The sequence below is a fragment of the Nicotiana sylvestris genome, chromosome 12 (genome assembly GCF_000393655.2).
Source record: "Nicotiana sylvestris chromosome 12, ASM39365v2, whole genome shotgun sequence".
Classification (NCBI taxonomy): domain Eukaryota; kingdom Viridiplantae; phylum Streptophyta; class Magnoliopsida; order Solanales; family Solanaceae; genus Nicotiana; species Nicotiana sylvestris.
The window spans coordinates 94,766,249-94,784,041 of NC_091068.1; the positions used below are offsets into that span (position 1 = coordinate 94,766,249).

General features: G+C 34.9%; 1 protein-coding gene across 1 annotated transcript; it reads right to left on the reverse strand.

Annotated features, from left to right (window-relative positions):
* Positions 1 to 16,195: 16,195 nt before the first annotated feature.
* On the reverse strand, positions 16,196 to 17,329 carry LOC104217323 (probable calcium-binding protein CML36). The gene has a single exon (XM_009767537.2). The coding sequence runs from the start codon at positions 17,125 to 17,127 to the stop codon at positions 16,498 to 16,500; it is 630 nt and encodes a 209-aa protein (XP_009765839.1). The 5' UTR covers positions 17,128 to 17,329; the 3' UTR covers positions 16,196 to 16,497.
* Positions 17,330 to 17,793: the final 464 nt, after the last annotated feature.

Here is a 17,793-nt window from a genome sequence, read left to right on the forward strand (position 1 = left end):
TGCCTCAAAACTACGTCGTTTCACTAAATGAAACAAGATCAAATCATACTCATCCATTCCATCTTGATCCAATAGATCTCATTCACTCTTGGCTTAGGTATTTAAAGCCTCAAAAATGTGAAAATTGTCCTCATTTTTTCACCCATAATTATTTTCTCCTTCTTCTCTCTTCTCTCTCTCTTCACTCTCTCTACGCCGCCCCAGCTCCGCCCACTACCGCCGGCCGGAAATCGCCGCCGCCGGCGGACCACCTCCAAACACCTCCAAATTCACACCATGTAATCTCCACAACTTCCTCCTTCCATATCTCCAAACCAAATCCTTCAAAAATCCCTCAAACTCCTAGAATCTTAGATCTAGGAAACTTTTCCGTCACTTTTTTGCCCAAATTCTTGAAGCTCCAACCACTACCACCCCACAATACTTACATCAATGGATAGAGCTCCTCAAGACCTAGCTATTGATGCCAATTTCACCATGAAAATTCGGCGATCAAAATCCGGCCAAATTCCGGCGACCTCCCCGAACACCCTTTTTTGGCATACCACCATTTTTTCGGCCACTTGAATTATAAAATGGTAATTTTCGAACCATGTAAACTCATAAAATCGAGTTAGAATGAAAGATAATGACGCTGGAAAATATTAGTAGCTTTATCCTTCTATTGTAATTCATTTTTATATGCTCTTGAATGTTTGATAATGTTATAACGATATGTTAGTTAATTAAATTGTATTAAGCATCTTTAATTATTTTTATTTTTGCAAAACATTAGATATAATTCCACTGGCATTTGGTTGTCTGAAAGGAGCATATATATTAAAATTTGAACCCTTGTAGCCATGTTTGTCCCTTTGTTGTCACCAAGCTAAGTTTTTATTATTATTATTATTATTATTATTATTATTATTATTATTATTATTATTATTATTATTATTATTATTATTATTATTATTATTATTATTATTATTATATTTTAGAGTCCCAATAATCTTTTTTTATCTCTTAAAAAATACTTATTTAGTAAGGTAGTTAAGTTGTAGATTAGAAAGACAATCTGTAAATTTATTTTTGTAAATAGTTGGCTACGGATTGCAAATAGCAAGATATGGACAAATCTGTAACATAACTTTAAAAGGCCATATCTGCAGATTTAAAGTCCAAAAGCATATGGGCTTTGGATTTTGTCTTGGACATGAGCCCATTTGACTCCATCAACCCAATAGTGGGCTGCCTCATTCAATGTCAAGACAAGTCCACATCTTACTAGTTTTAAGCAATGGCAATTGATAATTTTTTCTCATTGCTCTCATCTTTTAAATTAGTACTCATAACAATAATTTTCTCTCATTAGTTAAGTTGTAGATTATTATTCAAATCTTTTCTTTATTTTTTTTTTAAAATAAATAAAAACGGACATAAGAAAAGCATAAAAATCAAATAAACCACAGTTTATCCAAGTTTAATTCAAGCCAAATGTAGTCAATAAAGCGACCGTGCTAGAACCACGGGACTCAGGGAATGCCTTACACCTTCTCCCCAATCAACAGAATTCCTTACCCGGACTTTGTTTTCGCAGACCAATAATAAGAGAGTCAAACCTTCCTTTGAATAGGGATTCAAATAAAATGTGACTTGGAATACCAATAGAAATCAATTCCAAGTGGCGACTCTATAAATAAAATAATCCCTACTTCAAATTTGTCACTTTAATTGGAAAAGCTCTTTAACCCACAATCCATAACATTTTACTCTTATCTCTTGGAGGGGTAAAAAGGGGTGTGACAGCTCTGGCGACTCTGCTGGGGACAACCAGAATTCGAGCTTGTACATTGACTTTATTTGGCTTTATTATTTTTTTGTATATAATTGTTCTATCTGGGCATAATGTGCTACTTGCTTGCTCTTTACCTCTTTGATATTGTTGAAATGTTTTATAAATTGTCTTCTTGCGCACCCCCTTTGAGTCTTCTGAATACAACCTCGGGAATCGCGGATACGCGCCCCATTCTTTGTTGAGATAAAGCTGGTGGGCCTGAGCTCCCGGTGAAAGATTATTAGTCACCCATATTTAAGAACGGGGAGGGTCCAGTAGTTAAGCCGGATAAGTATTGCTCCCGGTACGTTACCCCTTCCCAACTCGAGTTATTCGCTCGTTTTATGGTCAATCTAGATACGCCTCATCCCCTAGGACTTTTAAAATATAGAAGAACAAGCCACATGACTGGTTATCCCTAGTAGGATCGTTTTGTTGCATCATATGCACTTGACTTAGCGAAGCTCGGCACAGGGGCCGAGTCCGTATAAGATAGGTATCCTTTTTGAGACCATCATGTTCACTTATGTGCTACTTGTTGCATCATTTGGAAGGCTTGCTTGCATTTGTTGACCGGCTTTAGAAAATTAGTCGAGCGAAAAAAGAAAAAGAAAAAACATTCCCCAGTTTTGTACAGGTAATTCGTTTTTACCAAATAAAAATAATATAAAAATGGTCTAGTCTTGACCGAACTACGCGGGTCTGCTTCTCATTGGATGTGAGATACGTAGGCAAACCACATCGGTTCCGGCCCCCAATTTTTAAAAAAAAATCAAATATATTTCCCTTTACTTCCTTCTTTAGAAAATAATTTCTTAGAGACCCCAATTTTTAAAAAAATCAAAAATATTTTCTTCTATTTTCTTTAATAAGTCTTTCTTCCACAAAAAAAATCAAAATCAGATTTATTTATTTTTCTTCAAAAAACACAAATAAATAAATAAATAAATAAATAAATAAGAAAAAATCGAAAATTTCAAAAAAAAATTGTTGAATTCCAAAATATATTTTTTTTCTGCTTCAGAAGTTTTTCTTTCAAAAATTGAAAAAAAAATATTCGAAATTCAAAAATATTTTATTTCTTCTTTAGAAGTGTTTATTTCAAAAAATTCCAAAAAAAAATTCAAAAAAAGAAACTTTAAAAATGAAAAAAAAAATCATTTTTTTTAATTTTTTCTTTCAACAATTCCAAAAATAAAATGAAAAAAAAATCGAATTTCAAAAAGAAATCGCTCTTCTTTAGAAGTCTCACTTTCAACAATTCAATAAAAAAATTGAAATCTAAAAAAAAAATCTTTCTTCTTTTGAATCCTTTCTTTCTACCAAAAAAAAATCCAAAATTATTTTCCTTGTTAGGAGCTTTCGTGGAGTTATTTGTATATGAGTAAAAAATAAGAGTTAGTTTGTGTACTTTATTCCTGATTTTTTCTGAACTACATAATAATTTGATTCATGCAGCGTCATGATACGTAGGCAATCCCCATCGGATTCGATCATAACCATAGAATTAACTGAGGAAAAAATAAACTAAAAAAAAGGAAAGAAAAAAAAAGAGAAAAAAAAAGAGAGTGACAAAAAATAAAAGAGTGACCAAAAAAAAGAAAGGAGAATGCCAAAAAATAAAAAGCGACAGAGACGAAAAAAATCAAGAGTGATTAAATAGAGGTAGAAATAAAAGAGGTACATACTTAAAGGGTTAGTTAAGGCTGGGATGAAACATGCAATCGTTGAAACACATGGTAGAAATATTTAACTATTAGGTGCATTGCATCCCCAATGTGCGATTTCCTATGTGTTAAATGTCTCAAAACCAACCAGGTTGTGGTGTGAGCAAATTAGTCAGGTTCTGTTCAGGTTGTTGGTTTTGTTGGTATGCAGTGATGAACGCGCAACCTTGCACGCGGCCACAACATTATACACAAAACCGAGCTCCACCTCCCAGAAATGCACATCCTTACCCAGCTCCATATAATCCCCAACCAAATGATCTCCGATACAATCCTCGCCCAAGAGAGCCTTTCAGAAAGAATCAGTTCACCCCTATTGGTGAATCGTATTCAGGCTTGTTCCAAAAGCTAATCAGGCTAGATCTATTGTAGCCAATGGCCCCGAAATGGCCGAACCCCTAGTCCCCCTCGCACCGAGATGACACTAGGTATGAATACCACTCTGGAGCAGTGGGACACAGTACAAAGGACTGTTGGACCCTCAAAAGGGCAGTTGAATATTTGATTGAAGCTGAAAGAATCATTTTTCGGGATGAAGAAGCTCCTGATGTGATGAGCAATCTGTTGCCTGCCCACAACATCAGGCCATTGGTCGGAATGATTTGTGAAACTGAGGAATTTGATCCGACACTGAAGGCCATTGTAGCCATTGCCGAGACAGAAGAAAAGCTAACAAATGGCCGCCAAGCATGAAAGTTCTCTATCAGACGGGAGTCTTATTAGCCAGTCTTGCTATCCTTTCTGTATCTGAATTATCTCAGGGTGTAATCCGGGTGTTTTCCTTTATTGTCTTATTTTCCGATGTAAACCCTTCTATAAAAAAACCAAAAAAATCAAAAATTGAAAAAAATCAAAAAATCAAATGAAATTAATATTTCATTGTCTAGGATTGTCTCTTTTCTTAATCTTGTCATTTTCTTATTCTCTTTTTAGTTCTGTTAAATGCAGATTTCAATAACATGATATGCTTGCGGACTTCATGCCCAGATCCTGAAAGCTGTCAGACCTCGAAATAATGAATCAAGGATTAGATCGAAATGAAGATAAAGTTTAAGGAAATAAAACAAAGAGTTGGAACAACTGAAGGAAAATTGGTTCCCGGATTGGAAAGGTCTGTACATTGCAACAAGAGTACTGCCAAAAGAGTGCGTTGCACCTGGGACACATCGAAGGAAATGTCCTTGAAATAACTGTCAATGCAAATGCAGTCAAAAGGTACTATGTTGGATCCTCCATATAGTATTAATATTCTTCAATTGGGATGATGAAGGCTTTCATTCTCGCTAACCAAACAGGATCAACCCTTTGCAAACCCTTTGAGCCGGCTCCCATTCTTTGATCACCCTCTTTGGAACCTGAAAGTGTTATTGAAAAATGAAATGAAAAAAAAAAGAAAAAGAAAAAAATGTACAAAAAAAGAGGAAGAAAAGACAAAGAAAAAGAAAAACAAAAGAGGAAAAGGAAAATAAAAAGAAAGAGTAAACAAAACAAAACAGAAAAATGAAAGAAAAAAAAGTTCCCTGAACTACGTTCAACTTGATTCCGAAAGGATACGTAGGCAACCTCTCTCTGGGGTTCAGACACACCAAAATAAAAATCTAAATTCCCCCAAAAGTGAAATTGGGGTAGATGTTGTAATGGTCCGGCGATGATCCCGCCTGAATGGTTCCAAAGTTGTAATTCGATCCAAATCATTTTTACCCAAATCCTTTCAAGTCCTTCCGATCAATCGGTGAGAATGTTCAAGGATCAGCGAATACGACTACTTAGATCCGATGTAATAAAAATGAGAGAAATAAAATGAGAGAGTCTTATTGGTGAAAACCCACACGGTCACCATGAGGCGATGGTAAGAAGAGAAATGAAAAATAAGAGAGTATTGTTAGTGAAAACTCGTAAAGAACACTATAAGGCGAGAAGAAAAATGAGAGAGGTCAGCTCGTGAAAATCCGCAAAGGGCGCCCCTGATCGAAAAGAGGATCCTCACAGCCATCGGCACCGACAGAGTCCTGGCAAGGTTTCTCTATTTTGAGGAAAAAATTGTGATGAATTTCTTATAGTCGGACGGTTTACACAGATCAGACATCCAGTCCAAAAGGCATGTCATGTTCATTGAAGTCCGCATGTACTCCAGATAAGTCCTTTTTTCCTTTCCCCGAAAGGGACACTTCTTGTTTTAAACTCATTCTCCATTCCATTGTTTGTTTTCTTTGAATCCCTTTCGGTCTAACATTGTTCCGAAACTAAGACAAAGAAAGGATGGCAAGACTTATTTATAGGGTTCTCATTTGGCACGAGCTAATATGCAAAAGGCGCCCAGCCTCGTACGGGCATCAAGTCGACCCCGACTAGCCATGGCGGACGATGTTTCGAAATCAAAACTCTTGGAAAGAGAAAATCAAATTGAGCGCATATAAAGGCAAATGAAGTTGAAAAGGTTGAGTCCCACGTGGCTAACCGTCTCGGCAAAGAGTTGAAAAAAGCCAAGGCATCCCAAATGCTCTGAATTTGAAGTTGGGAGAAAGAAGCCAGAAAAAAAAAGGCCAACGAAGGCGAAATAAAATTGGAAAAGGTTAAGTCCCACGCGACTAGCCGTTGCAGCAAAGTTTGAGGAGCCGAAAGTTCCCCAATGCTCCGAAGAAAAGAAAAAAAATGATGAAAAAAAAAGAATATAAAAAAAAAAGAAAAAAAAGAGAAATCAGAAGGAAAAGGCCTACGAAGGCAAGATAAAGTCGAAAAGGTTGAGTTCCACCAACCAATCATCATGACAAAGTCTAGATAAGCTAGAGTTTCTCTAGAGTCAGAAAGGCAATCGATATTCAGGAAGCAACCAGTTTCAGTTGAAAGGGTCGAGATCAAGTGATCAAAACAATCAAGTCCACAAAACCAACCACCACTTTGAAAACTCACAAATATTTCTTTGTTTGAAGCAGGAACACAGCATGCAGAATGGTGATTCTAAAAGAACAAATGTCACCAAACCTTAATCCAGGTAGAACATTTTCGCCTAGGGGATCCAGCTCATTGTTCTGGGTAGAATCACTCTTTGCTCAGGTTGTTTTTACGCAGCTTAACTCAGGTAGAACCTTTTTGCCTGGGGGGATCCAGCTCATAGTTCCGGGTAGAAGTACTCTTCGCTCAGGTTGTTTTTACGTAGCTTAACCCAGGTAGAACTTTTTCGCCTAGAGGGATCCAGCTCATATTTCCGGGTAGAAGTACTCTTCGCTCAGGTTATTTTACGTAGCTTAACCCAGGTAGAACCTTTTCGCCTAGGGGGATCCAGCTCATATTTCCGAGTAGAAGTACTCTTCGCTCAGGTTGTTTTACATTAGCTTAACCCAGGTAGAACCTTTTCGCCTAGGGGGATCCAGCTCATAGTTCCGGTTAGAAGTACTCTTCGCTCAGGTTGTTTTACATTAGCTTAACCCAGGTAGAACCTTTTCGCCTAGGGGGATCCAGCTCATAGTTCTGGGTAGAAGTACTTTTTGCTCAGGTTGTTTTTACGTAGCTTAACCCAGGTAGAACCTTTTCGCCTAGGGGGATCCAGCTCATAGTTCCGGGTAGAAGTACTCTTCGCTCAGGTTGTTTTACATTAGCTTAACCCAGGTAGAACCTTTTCGCCTAGGGGGATCCAGCTCATAGTTTCCGGGTAGAAGTACTCTTCGCTCAGGTTGTTTTACATTAGCTTAACCCAGGTAGAACCTTTTCACCTAGGGGGATCCAGCTCATGGTAGAAGTACTCTTCGCTCAGGTTGTTTTTATGTAGCTTAACCCAGGTAGAACCTTTTCGCCTAGGGGGATCCAGCTCATATTTCTGGGTAGAAGTACTCTTCACTCAGGTTGTTTTACGTAGCTTAACCCAGGTAGAACCATTTTGCCTAGGGGGATCCAGCTCATAGTTTTCGGGTAGAAGTACTCTTCGCTCAGGGTGTTTTACGTAGCTTAACCCAAGTAGAACTGTTTCGCCTAGGGGTATCCAGCTCATAGTTTCCGGGTAGAAGTACTCTTCGCTCAGAGTGTTTTACGTAGCTTAACCCAGGTAGAACCGTTTTACCTAGGGGGATCCAGCTCATATTCCGGGTAGAAGTACTCTTCGCTCAGGGTGTTTTACGTAGCTTAACCCAGGTAGAACCGTTTCGCCTAGGGGGATCCAGCTCATAGTTTCTGGGTATAAGTACTCTTCGCTCAGGGTGTTTTACGTAGCTTAACCCAGGTAGAACCGTTTCGCCTAGGGGGATCCAACTCATAATTTCCGGGTAGAAGTACTCTTCGCTCAGGGTGTTTTACATAGCTTAACCCAGGTAGAACCATTTCGCCTAGGGGGATCCAACTCATAGTTTTCGGGTAGAAGTACTTTTCGCTCAAGGTGTTTTACGTAGCTTAACTCAGGTAGAACCGTTTCGCCTAGGGGGATCCAGCTCCTAGTTTCCAAGTAGAAGTAATCTTCGCTCAGGTTGTTTAATACAGTTTAACTCAGATCGAACTTTTTTTCACCTAGAAGGATTCAACACTTTATCAATAATACATGGTGTTAACACCTGATTCTATTTCCTTCCAGTAAAATAGGGTACCGACCCCTGGTTACATTTCCTTTCAGTAGTACGGGATACCGATCCCTGGTTACACAATCATTCGTTACCAATTTTTATCTCTTTTAGCTAGTTTATACTACTATTTATGTCTGCCTTTTCAATAAATTAGATAATTTATAGATTTCTCTAATAACTCACAACATTTTTCTAGTGCTAGACTGGGGCAAAAAAAAATTTTGTTCGTTTTTGTTTGTCTTTGATGGTTTTGCAGGCTCGGCCGTATAGCACAAGTGTAGATTAAAGCTTGCAGTTTCAGTTTCTCATCAGAAGGAAGAAGTCTTTCGATTACAGGATAGTTGGAGTTAACTTTGATAATGTGTCAGTAACCCATCTTCTCAAGATTCATCTTTTCAATTTCAGATCAGGAAAGCAAGCAACTGAAATTGAGTCATAATCGTTTCTTCAAAGAGTATCAAAATCCAATCTAAGGTCAACGCAAGCAAGCAGGTCAAGAATCAAGATTTGACTCCAGAAGACGCATAGATAGGAATTTTGTACTCTTAGTTTGCAGACATATATAGTACTCTTCTCTTTTTCTTTTTTGATGTAAGAAGCGAGTAACAGTAATAGCAACAGCGACAGCAACAGCAGAAACAGTCTTAACTCTAGTGTCTGGTAGTCCTAGCTACCAAATTTTTCCAGAATTACACTGACCTGGTTCCTTTATAGCCAAGGATATGTAGGCAGCCTCGGAAGCAAAGTTCGGTCACTTTTTTTTCAAAAAAAAAATTACTTCTATTGGAGTGACATGTGAGCAAAAATTAGCTATGGCATTCACTTTTCTTTGCACGAAAACTCTTCATGTTCTCGAGCAAAGAGGGGCAGCTGTGAACACCTAATTTTTGCACTATTTAACACCTCCTAAAGTTATTAGTGTTTTGTTAGTTTAATTATTTTTCTCAACTTTTGTGATTTTAATTGCATATTTCCTATCATAAAATACTAAAAAAATAGTTATTTCTTCATTTGTGCATTTTAAGAATTAACTAGCTGTTCAGTTGGTGAATTAATCTAGTTAATTGATCATTAGAATAAGTTATTTAATTAATTTATTTGTGTAAAATTAGTTTAATAAGTAGGATTAAGGAAGAAATTTGGCCAAATTTGAAAGAAAAAGTGTCCAAGAGTGCAAGATAAAGGGCTGCCATTGAAAGGGTCTGAAACTACGTAGTTTTGCCTCAAAACTACGTCGTTTCACTAAATGAAACAAGATCAAATCATACTCATCCATTCCATCTTGATCCAATGGATCTCATTCACTCTTGGCTTAGGTATTTAAAGCCTCAAAAATCTGAAAATTGTCCTCATTTTTTCACCCATAATTCTTTTCTCCTTCTTCTCTCTTCTCTCTCTCTTCACTCTCTCTACGCCGCCCCAGCTCCGCCACTGCCGCCGGCCGGAAATCGCCGCCGCCGGCCGGAAATCGCCGCCGCCGGCCTGAAATCGCCGCCGCCGGCGGACCACCTCCAAACACATCCACATTCACACCAGTAATCTCCACAACTTCCTCCTTCCATATCTCCAAACCAAATCCTTCAAAAATCCCTCAAACTCCTTGAATCTTAGATCTAGGAAACTTTCCCGTCACTTTTTTGCCCAAATTCTTGAAGCTCCAACCACTACCACCCCACAATACTTACATCAATGGATAGAGCTCCTTAAGACCTAGCTATTGATGCCAATTTCACCATGAAATCCGGCCAAATTCCGGCGACCTCCCCGAACACCCTTTTTTGGCATACCACCATTTTTTCGGCCACTTGAATTATAAAATGGTAATTTTCAAACCATGTAAACTCATAAAATCGAGTTGGAATGAAAGATAATGACGCTGGGAAATATTAGTAGCTTTATCCTTCTATTGTAATTCATTTTTATATGCTCTTGAATGTTTGATGATGTTATAACGATATGTTAGTTAATTAAATTGTGTTAAGCATTTTTAATTATTTTTATTTTTGCAAAGCATTAGATATAATTCCACTGGCATTTGGTTGTCTGAAAGGAGTATATATATTAAAATTTGACCCCTTGTAGCCATGATTGTCCCTTTGTTGTCACCAAACTAAGTTTTTATTATTATTATTATTATTATTATTATTATTATTATTATTAGTATTATTATTATTATTATTATTATTATTATTATTATTATTATTATTATTATTATTATTATTATTATTATATTTTAGAGTCCTAATAATCTTTTTTTTATCTCTTAAAAAATATTTATTTAGTAAGGTAGTTAAGTTGTAGATTAGAAAGACAATCTGTAAACTTATTTTTGTAAATAGTTGGCTACGGATTGCAAATAGCAAGATATGGCTAAATCTGTAACATAGCTTTAAAAGGCCATATCTGCAGATTTAAAGTCCAAAAGCATATGGGCTTTTGGATTTTGTCTTGACATGAGTCCATTTGACTCCATCAACCCAATAGTGGGCTACCTCATTCAATGTCAAGACAAGCCCACATCTTACTAGTTTTAAGCAATGTCAATTGATAATTTTCTCTCATTACTCTTATCTTTTAAATTAGTACTCATAACAATAATTTTCTCTTATTAGTTAAGTTGTAGATTATTATTCAAATCTTTTCTTTATTTTTTTTTTTAAATAAATAAAAACGGACATAAGAAAAGCATAAAAATCAAATAAACCACAGTTTATCCAAGTTTAATTCAAGCCAAATGTAGTCAATAAAGCGACCGTACTAGAACCACGGGACTCAGGGAATGCCTTATACATTCTCCCCGGTCAACAGAATTCATTACCCGGACTTTGTTTTCGCAGACCAATAATAACAAAGTCAAACCTTCCTTTGAATAGGGACTCAAATAAAAGGTGACTTGGAACATCAGTAGAAATCAATTCCAAGTGGCGATTCTGTAAATAAAATAATCTCTACTTCAAATTTGTCATTTAAATTGGAAAAGTTCTTTAACCCACAATCCATAACATTTTACACTTATCTCTTGGAGGGGTAAAAAGGGGTGTGACAATCTCAGTGAACCATCTCAATATTATTCGGATGAAAGTCTACTTCCAGAAGTAGTAGGGTTAGAGGTTTAACCTCGACCACAAAAAATAAAGTTAATTGTTTGTTTTTACATTTCACATGGCTTCTATGAATTATATTGAATTAATTAATTACAACTTAAATAAGCTTAATTTGATATCCAATCACAACTATGACTTCTTGGTATTTCATAGCTGTTTATTGGAGACTGGAGTAATTATTTTCAAATTCTTAATGCTTAATTAGTCATCATATTTGACAACTACATTTGGCTGCGTGAACTAATTAAACGCACTATGATGGTATTGAATTCATATATTTTTTTAAAATAAAAAATAAAAAAGGATCTAGTACATGTATGTTTGTAGTTTGTACGTCAGAGACAAATTTCTACATTACTTAATGATTCCCCTTTAAGTCCAGAAAACACACTACGATCCCCATCGGCCAAAAAGTCCAGCAGCCAAAGGCCAAAGTTTTGTGATCTTTCGCCAACAAATATACCATGTGTGATGTGGCAGTCACCTCATAATTTAGACATTGTAAGTTTTGAGTTAAAGTAGTAAGACTTTAAATAAATATGTATTCCATATGAAAGGTATACTTAATTTTTTGTGTATTAATATTACAGATATTTTGTCACAAAAATTAAACACGTAGTTGGATCTGTCACTAAATAAAATGTACTTACGATCCAAGGAAGTTTCATGGAAGGTGAAGTATTGTTCTTTTTTCGCCGAATAAAACAAGTAAAATAATAAAAAATCAAACAGCAAAGAGACAGCACACCTTGGAATAAACGCCTCTTTTCCTGGGAAAAAAATCTCGGAGTTTTCTGTTTGTCCAAGCAAGAACTAATGATACTTTGTTTAACTATTTACATTTGTTTCTGAATTTTTGTGGTTATATATATGTTATATAATAACAGTGGAGGTTCTCATACAGATATTTTAGCAATGGACACATGTTAGTGTTTTGTTAATTCATATTTATATATAGTCCACTACCTAACAGGATGAAAATAGAAATATCATTTTCACTATCACTTCACTCCAAACCGCCCATTTCTGATGACTTTTCTGCCTTCCAACTTATTAAAATGTTGATTTGGCTAAAATAACTACACTATTAATAATTACTTGCACCAATCCAATTGACATGTAAGTCAACAATTTCGTTCCGAACCTGTTCGTTAGCCATTATAAATAGTGAACGGAAGTTTTGTAGCTTGATAAGTATGGAGTCTAATTACACCAAAAGACATGCCATGAAACGAATTAAGGACGAAAACGAGCGAAATCAATATTATGTTCAAAACCCTAATCTAAGATTGTCGAATCAAATATATTATACTACTCCTTCCGTTTCAATTTATGTGAACCTATTTCCTTTTTAATTCGTGCCAAAAAGAATGACCTTTTTCCCTATTTGGAAACAATTTACCTTTATGCAATGATTTATAGCCACATAAAATATATGTGCTTTATTTTACACCATAAATTCAGAAGTCTTCTCTTTTTTCTTAAACTCCGTGCACAGTCAAATGGGTTCACATGAAACGGAGGGAGTACTATCTTATGTGACCTAGCTTATGATATTTGAAAGCAATTACTGAAGCTAACTTTAGTTTGGTGAGAGGAATCGCAGTTACATGCTGTTAAGAGAAAGAAGTCTACTCTCTCCAAGTCTTCTTTGGATCCTTTTATCAACAACATAAGTGAAAGCATGTGTTCTTTCTAATGGACGGTTGGATGATGATTTTGACAGTGATGGATGGGGCCAATAGAAAAAAGGACAACTTTCTACCATGTGTTCATATGGTATTTATTCGAGTTATTCGTACATATATATATAGGAAATTTTATGAATTTGCTTCCTCCACCTAATGATGGATATATGCTTCTATGTTTATTTTGTTCTTTCCCTTTGGTTGGGGGTTGTGGTCGAGTGAAATTAGGATTTAGGTCTTGTGAACATTTAATAAGAATAGTTGAACCTTCGTAGATATACTTTAACATAAGACGGGGTGCACATAGGTCGGGCTGATATGGATTTTTTAATTACCAAATTAAACCAATTGTATCCTATATTAAATTTAAAGACTAAACCAAACCAATAAAATTCGAATTTTTAAATCTCGAATTTTTCGGGTTATCGGATTTTTTCGAAGTTTTTCCCATAAAGTCTTCATAACACAAAACATAAAATTTGTGCTCCAAATATTTTTTTAATCCTGATGGCTACCGCAAAAAATTGGGTATTAATATATACGGGTGAGTACTAATAAATATTTTAATTTGTTCAATGGGGCGCTTATCTTCTATGTTCTGAAACCTAAAACCCCTAAATATTTAAATAGAGTCACTACCAGCTCCAATAATTCAAACAAAATATCACCCATCTTCTTATCAATGCGATGATGTAATACACAAATGTTGGCTTACACGATTTGCGTTACTGTCACTTCACTTCTCTAAACAGATCAAAAATTAAATAAAAAATAAAAGTTATACTTAGGAAATGTATATTTAGGAAAACAAAATACTGAAGAAAATGATCAGATATAGAGATTTTAGCTTCTTTTTCTTTTTGGTACTGGGGGACACAATCAAACAAATTAACATTAAAATTCAAATCTAAGAAATAATTAACAACTCTCAACTCTAATGGAATGTTAGGGATTGGTTTGCATTAAGAGTTTGGTTATGGTCCAATTACTAAACTTTAATATTTGATAGCATAAGAACCATGCTTCATGTTTTAAACATTACTATTGTGAGGTAATATTAATTAAAACTTTATAATAAAAGTAAAAGATGTAATCACTAGTTTATGAATGGAGAAATTTGTAGAAAATGACACAAATGGAATGCTTCTACCAAAATTCCACTATTTGAAACGTTTGGTGAACCAGCTTAATTATTTTGTTATTTTTATTTTTTAAAGTTTTTTCACCCAAGTTTAAGCTCTATGCGATAGTTATTAAAATATTACATATTTAAATAATTAGTTCATGTATAAGATAATTACAAGTAAATTTTTATGATAAATATTACTAATCAATAACCAGATATAAATAGTAACTAACTTCTATGAATCATCATAGACATTGTGTACTGTCAATCAATATATAAGTTAAATCATTTTCGCAAATGATTTTAAGATTCTATAAAAAAATGAATAAGAACAACGTAATGCTGATATAGCTTATGATAGACTTACTGTTATGAGAAATTCTAAAGTAGGAAGTCTAATCTGATTCCATGACCGTTAAAACTAGGGGTACAAATCGAACCGGAAAATTACGCCAAATTGAAAAGTTAAATCAAACCAATTAAAAAATTCGACTAGGTTTGGTTTGATTTGATTTGATATTGAGTAAAAAAATCTGAACCAAACCGACATATAAATATATAATTTTTATATATACTTTTAAGACTTTATATAAAATTTTCTTACAAAAATTCTAGAAAAATTTGGAATTCTCTTCTGGGATGTAATATTTAATAGAATATGAAGTACTCCATTTTTATTAACTTTAAGTAATGGGTTATATGATCACTTTCTTAAGTGTCACTGAAATGTGTTAATCTCTTTGTTCTTCTATGTTCATATGTCAAGATTTATTAAATTCTTATATCTTTTTCGAATTTAAAGTGGTATTTCGATAATCTAAAATTAAATAGAACATCTCATTAATTATCATATTGATTTTTATGTTTAATTAGCAAATTCGTTTAACCTTGAAAGTATTGTCAGACGACTAAAAAGTAACTATCACATATTATTAACAAAATTCTTCCATAAAAATATTTGAATAGTTTATATGTTTGTCAATTTTTCTAATTTTTATTAAATATATATTTATCTTATAAAAAATTTAACAAAGTAATATTAAAATATTCATGTAATAAAAAACCTGAAAAATCCGATAAAATCGAACCAATCCAAATCGATATAATTGATTATGTATTGTTTTAATAAAAATACGAACCAATCCGGTCCATGTACACCCCTAGTTAAAACTAAGTCCAGCAAATTGTGTGGAATTATGAAATTTCTGGGGAACTCTTGTCCCTCTTTTTTTTCTCTTTTTTCTTTCTCCATCAACTGGTGCAAATTGGCACACAGTAGCAGATACAAATGTCGACATAATAACCCACAATCATGGGCAGACCTAGGGAGTGAAGGGTTCATCCGAACTCCTTTTGCCGTAAAATGATATTGCATGCGTATAAAATTAGATGTTAAATTCTTTTGGCTTGTTCATGTATTTATATTTTTTCTTAAAATTTGGTGAAAATTCTGCTTGCACCGGTACTCACAATATAATGGAACTTGAACAATGCTAAAGAAAAATCCCATTTGTATGTTGTAATCACAAATAATAATTGACATGCAATTTCAAGGTGGTTGTATCAAGAAGATAACGTTAAAGGCAAGGGTTGATAGGTCAAATAATGGTTTTGTGGGTCTTTAAAATTTTATTTTTAGTTTTGATGATTCTTATCTCTTTTTCTACTATCGGAGATTTACTTTTAAAATTTGCTTATTTTGAGAATCCAAAAGTACTTTTAATAAGAATCAATTTGTGTTTGACTAATTAACTTGAAAAGAACTTTTAAGCAGTAATTAGTGTTTGGCTAAGTTGTTGAAAAATGCTTTAAATATATTTTTCTCAAAAAAAATGAATCTATATTTTTCTGCTTCTCAAAAACTGCTTCTGTCTCTCCTCAAAAGTACTTTTTTCCCTTCTAAAAGTTCGCCAAACAATTTAATTTTTGGCCAAAATTGCTTTTGGCGGAAAAAAAAATCGTTTGGCCCAAAAAAAAATTTGGCCAAACGGCTACTTACTTTTAAGATGTATCTGATGTAAATGGCCAAGCTTGTTGCCAGTTTTCTGACCATATTTAACTCGGAAGCAGTGTGCTTATGCCTTCTTTCTAGTGCAAGAGGAATTTGGTACCAATTATGAAACAAACATCCTTCCTAGTCTCACATTTTTTTAGCTCCATAAAACAAAGATAAAAGTAGATAGAATATAAACAAAAAAAAATAATAATAATAACGTTGATACAATGTAAACCTAAAATTACATGTATATATATATTGTATATAAGCCAAATCCATTTCGGTTCATGGGTAAAAAAAGGAGGAATTTGTTCTCCCATATATTTACGATTTAATTTTGATACAACCTCCAAAATGGATCAATCCTAGCCGTTCGATTAATCCTAATTAATCCCCACTCTTAAACAAACACATCCTTTTTCCCCGATGAAAAAAAAAAGAAGAATCAAAGGACTTTATTTCCAGCAAGATCAAGATAATTATTTTCTATCAATCATCTTTGCTGTTCCATCATAAGACAAAAGTCCTCGAAGCATACGAATCCATCTCCATTTTTATCCACTCCTCTTATCATATGCCGGCAATCCTCTAACGTGCACCGTCCATCTCCAATAGTTCTAAACACGTTAAACAACTCCTCCGCCGTTATCTTTCCGTCGTGATTGGCGTCAAAGAAATCAAAAGCATTTCTCAGTTCATCGTCACAAGCCGGCGGCCCAAACGCCGAGCTAATCGCTCCGAACTCCTCTAAGCTAATACATCCATCTCCATTCCTATCTACTTCATTAAGCAATGATATTAATTCCTCTTCGCTTGGCGGGTCGGGTCCAACTCGGGTAAGAATAGCTTCCAGCTGTTCCTTCCGAATCTTTCCATCGCCGCCACTGTCAATCATGTGAAAGGCTTGTAAGATTTCAGACCATTCGTCGGCTGAGATATCATTGGGTGGTAACACGCTGGTTGGCGTAGCTAGCCCATTAGGTTTTTGGAATCCGCTGTGGGAGTCGGAATCGGAACAAGACGAGGTTGTGCCCGACCCGAATGATGGGTCTTCGGATCTAGAGATGGAGCGGGATTTTTTGGACTTGAAGAGCTTGTTGGGGATGTTTTTGAGGAGCTTCATTATGTTATGAAGGATAAAGAGAGAAAGTAAAACGAGTGGTGAAGGGAGAATGAAGAGGAGGGGATGAGTGGAAGGAGAGAGGAAGGAGGGGGAGATTAAATGGGCGGAAAGAGTAGAAGGCCATAGTCAGCTTCGAGGAAGCTTCCTAGTGAGAGAATATTGAAGAGGGAAAAGAGTATTTATTTGGTACTCCATTGTTTGGTTTCGTTTGCAACTCTCTAGGTGCTGCTCAAACAGGACTACTTTTTTAATTTTAATCTTTTATAAGGGTATATTTTGCAAGAAAGGGGGACGGAGGATCTCTAGTAAAAGTAATATTTATTGCTCCTATTAATAACTACTGGTAGGTGTTTAGTCGAGTGATAGACCTAACAGTATTCTTATATAATAATATTTTTACTATAAAAGTTAAGTTTTTTCGAAATTAAAATTTATGTTCTAATATAATATATATATTTTCTATAATATCAATTCGTTATAATATCCAAAAATATCTGAAACAAACACAACTATTATAAAGAGATTTGACTGTATATTTGTTTTTGTTTATATGTCTAACTCGTCATGGTAGTCTGCTCCAAAAGAAAGGCGAAACAATAATTTCTATTTCAACAAGATTGGTGTACTCCTTCGGAAAGATTAATATGATTCAAATTTGACGGGTTC

Excerpts from the sequence above, each read along its gene's own strand:
- LOC104217323 (XM_009767537.2), bottom strand. The coding sequence starts at position 17,127 with ATGAAGCTCCTCAAAAACATCCCCAACAAGCTCTTCAAGTCCAAAAAA.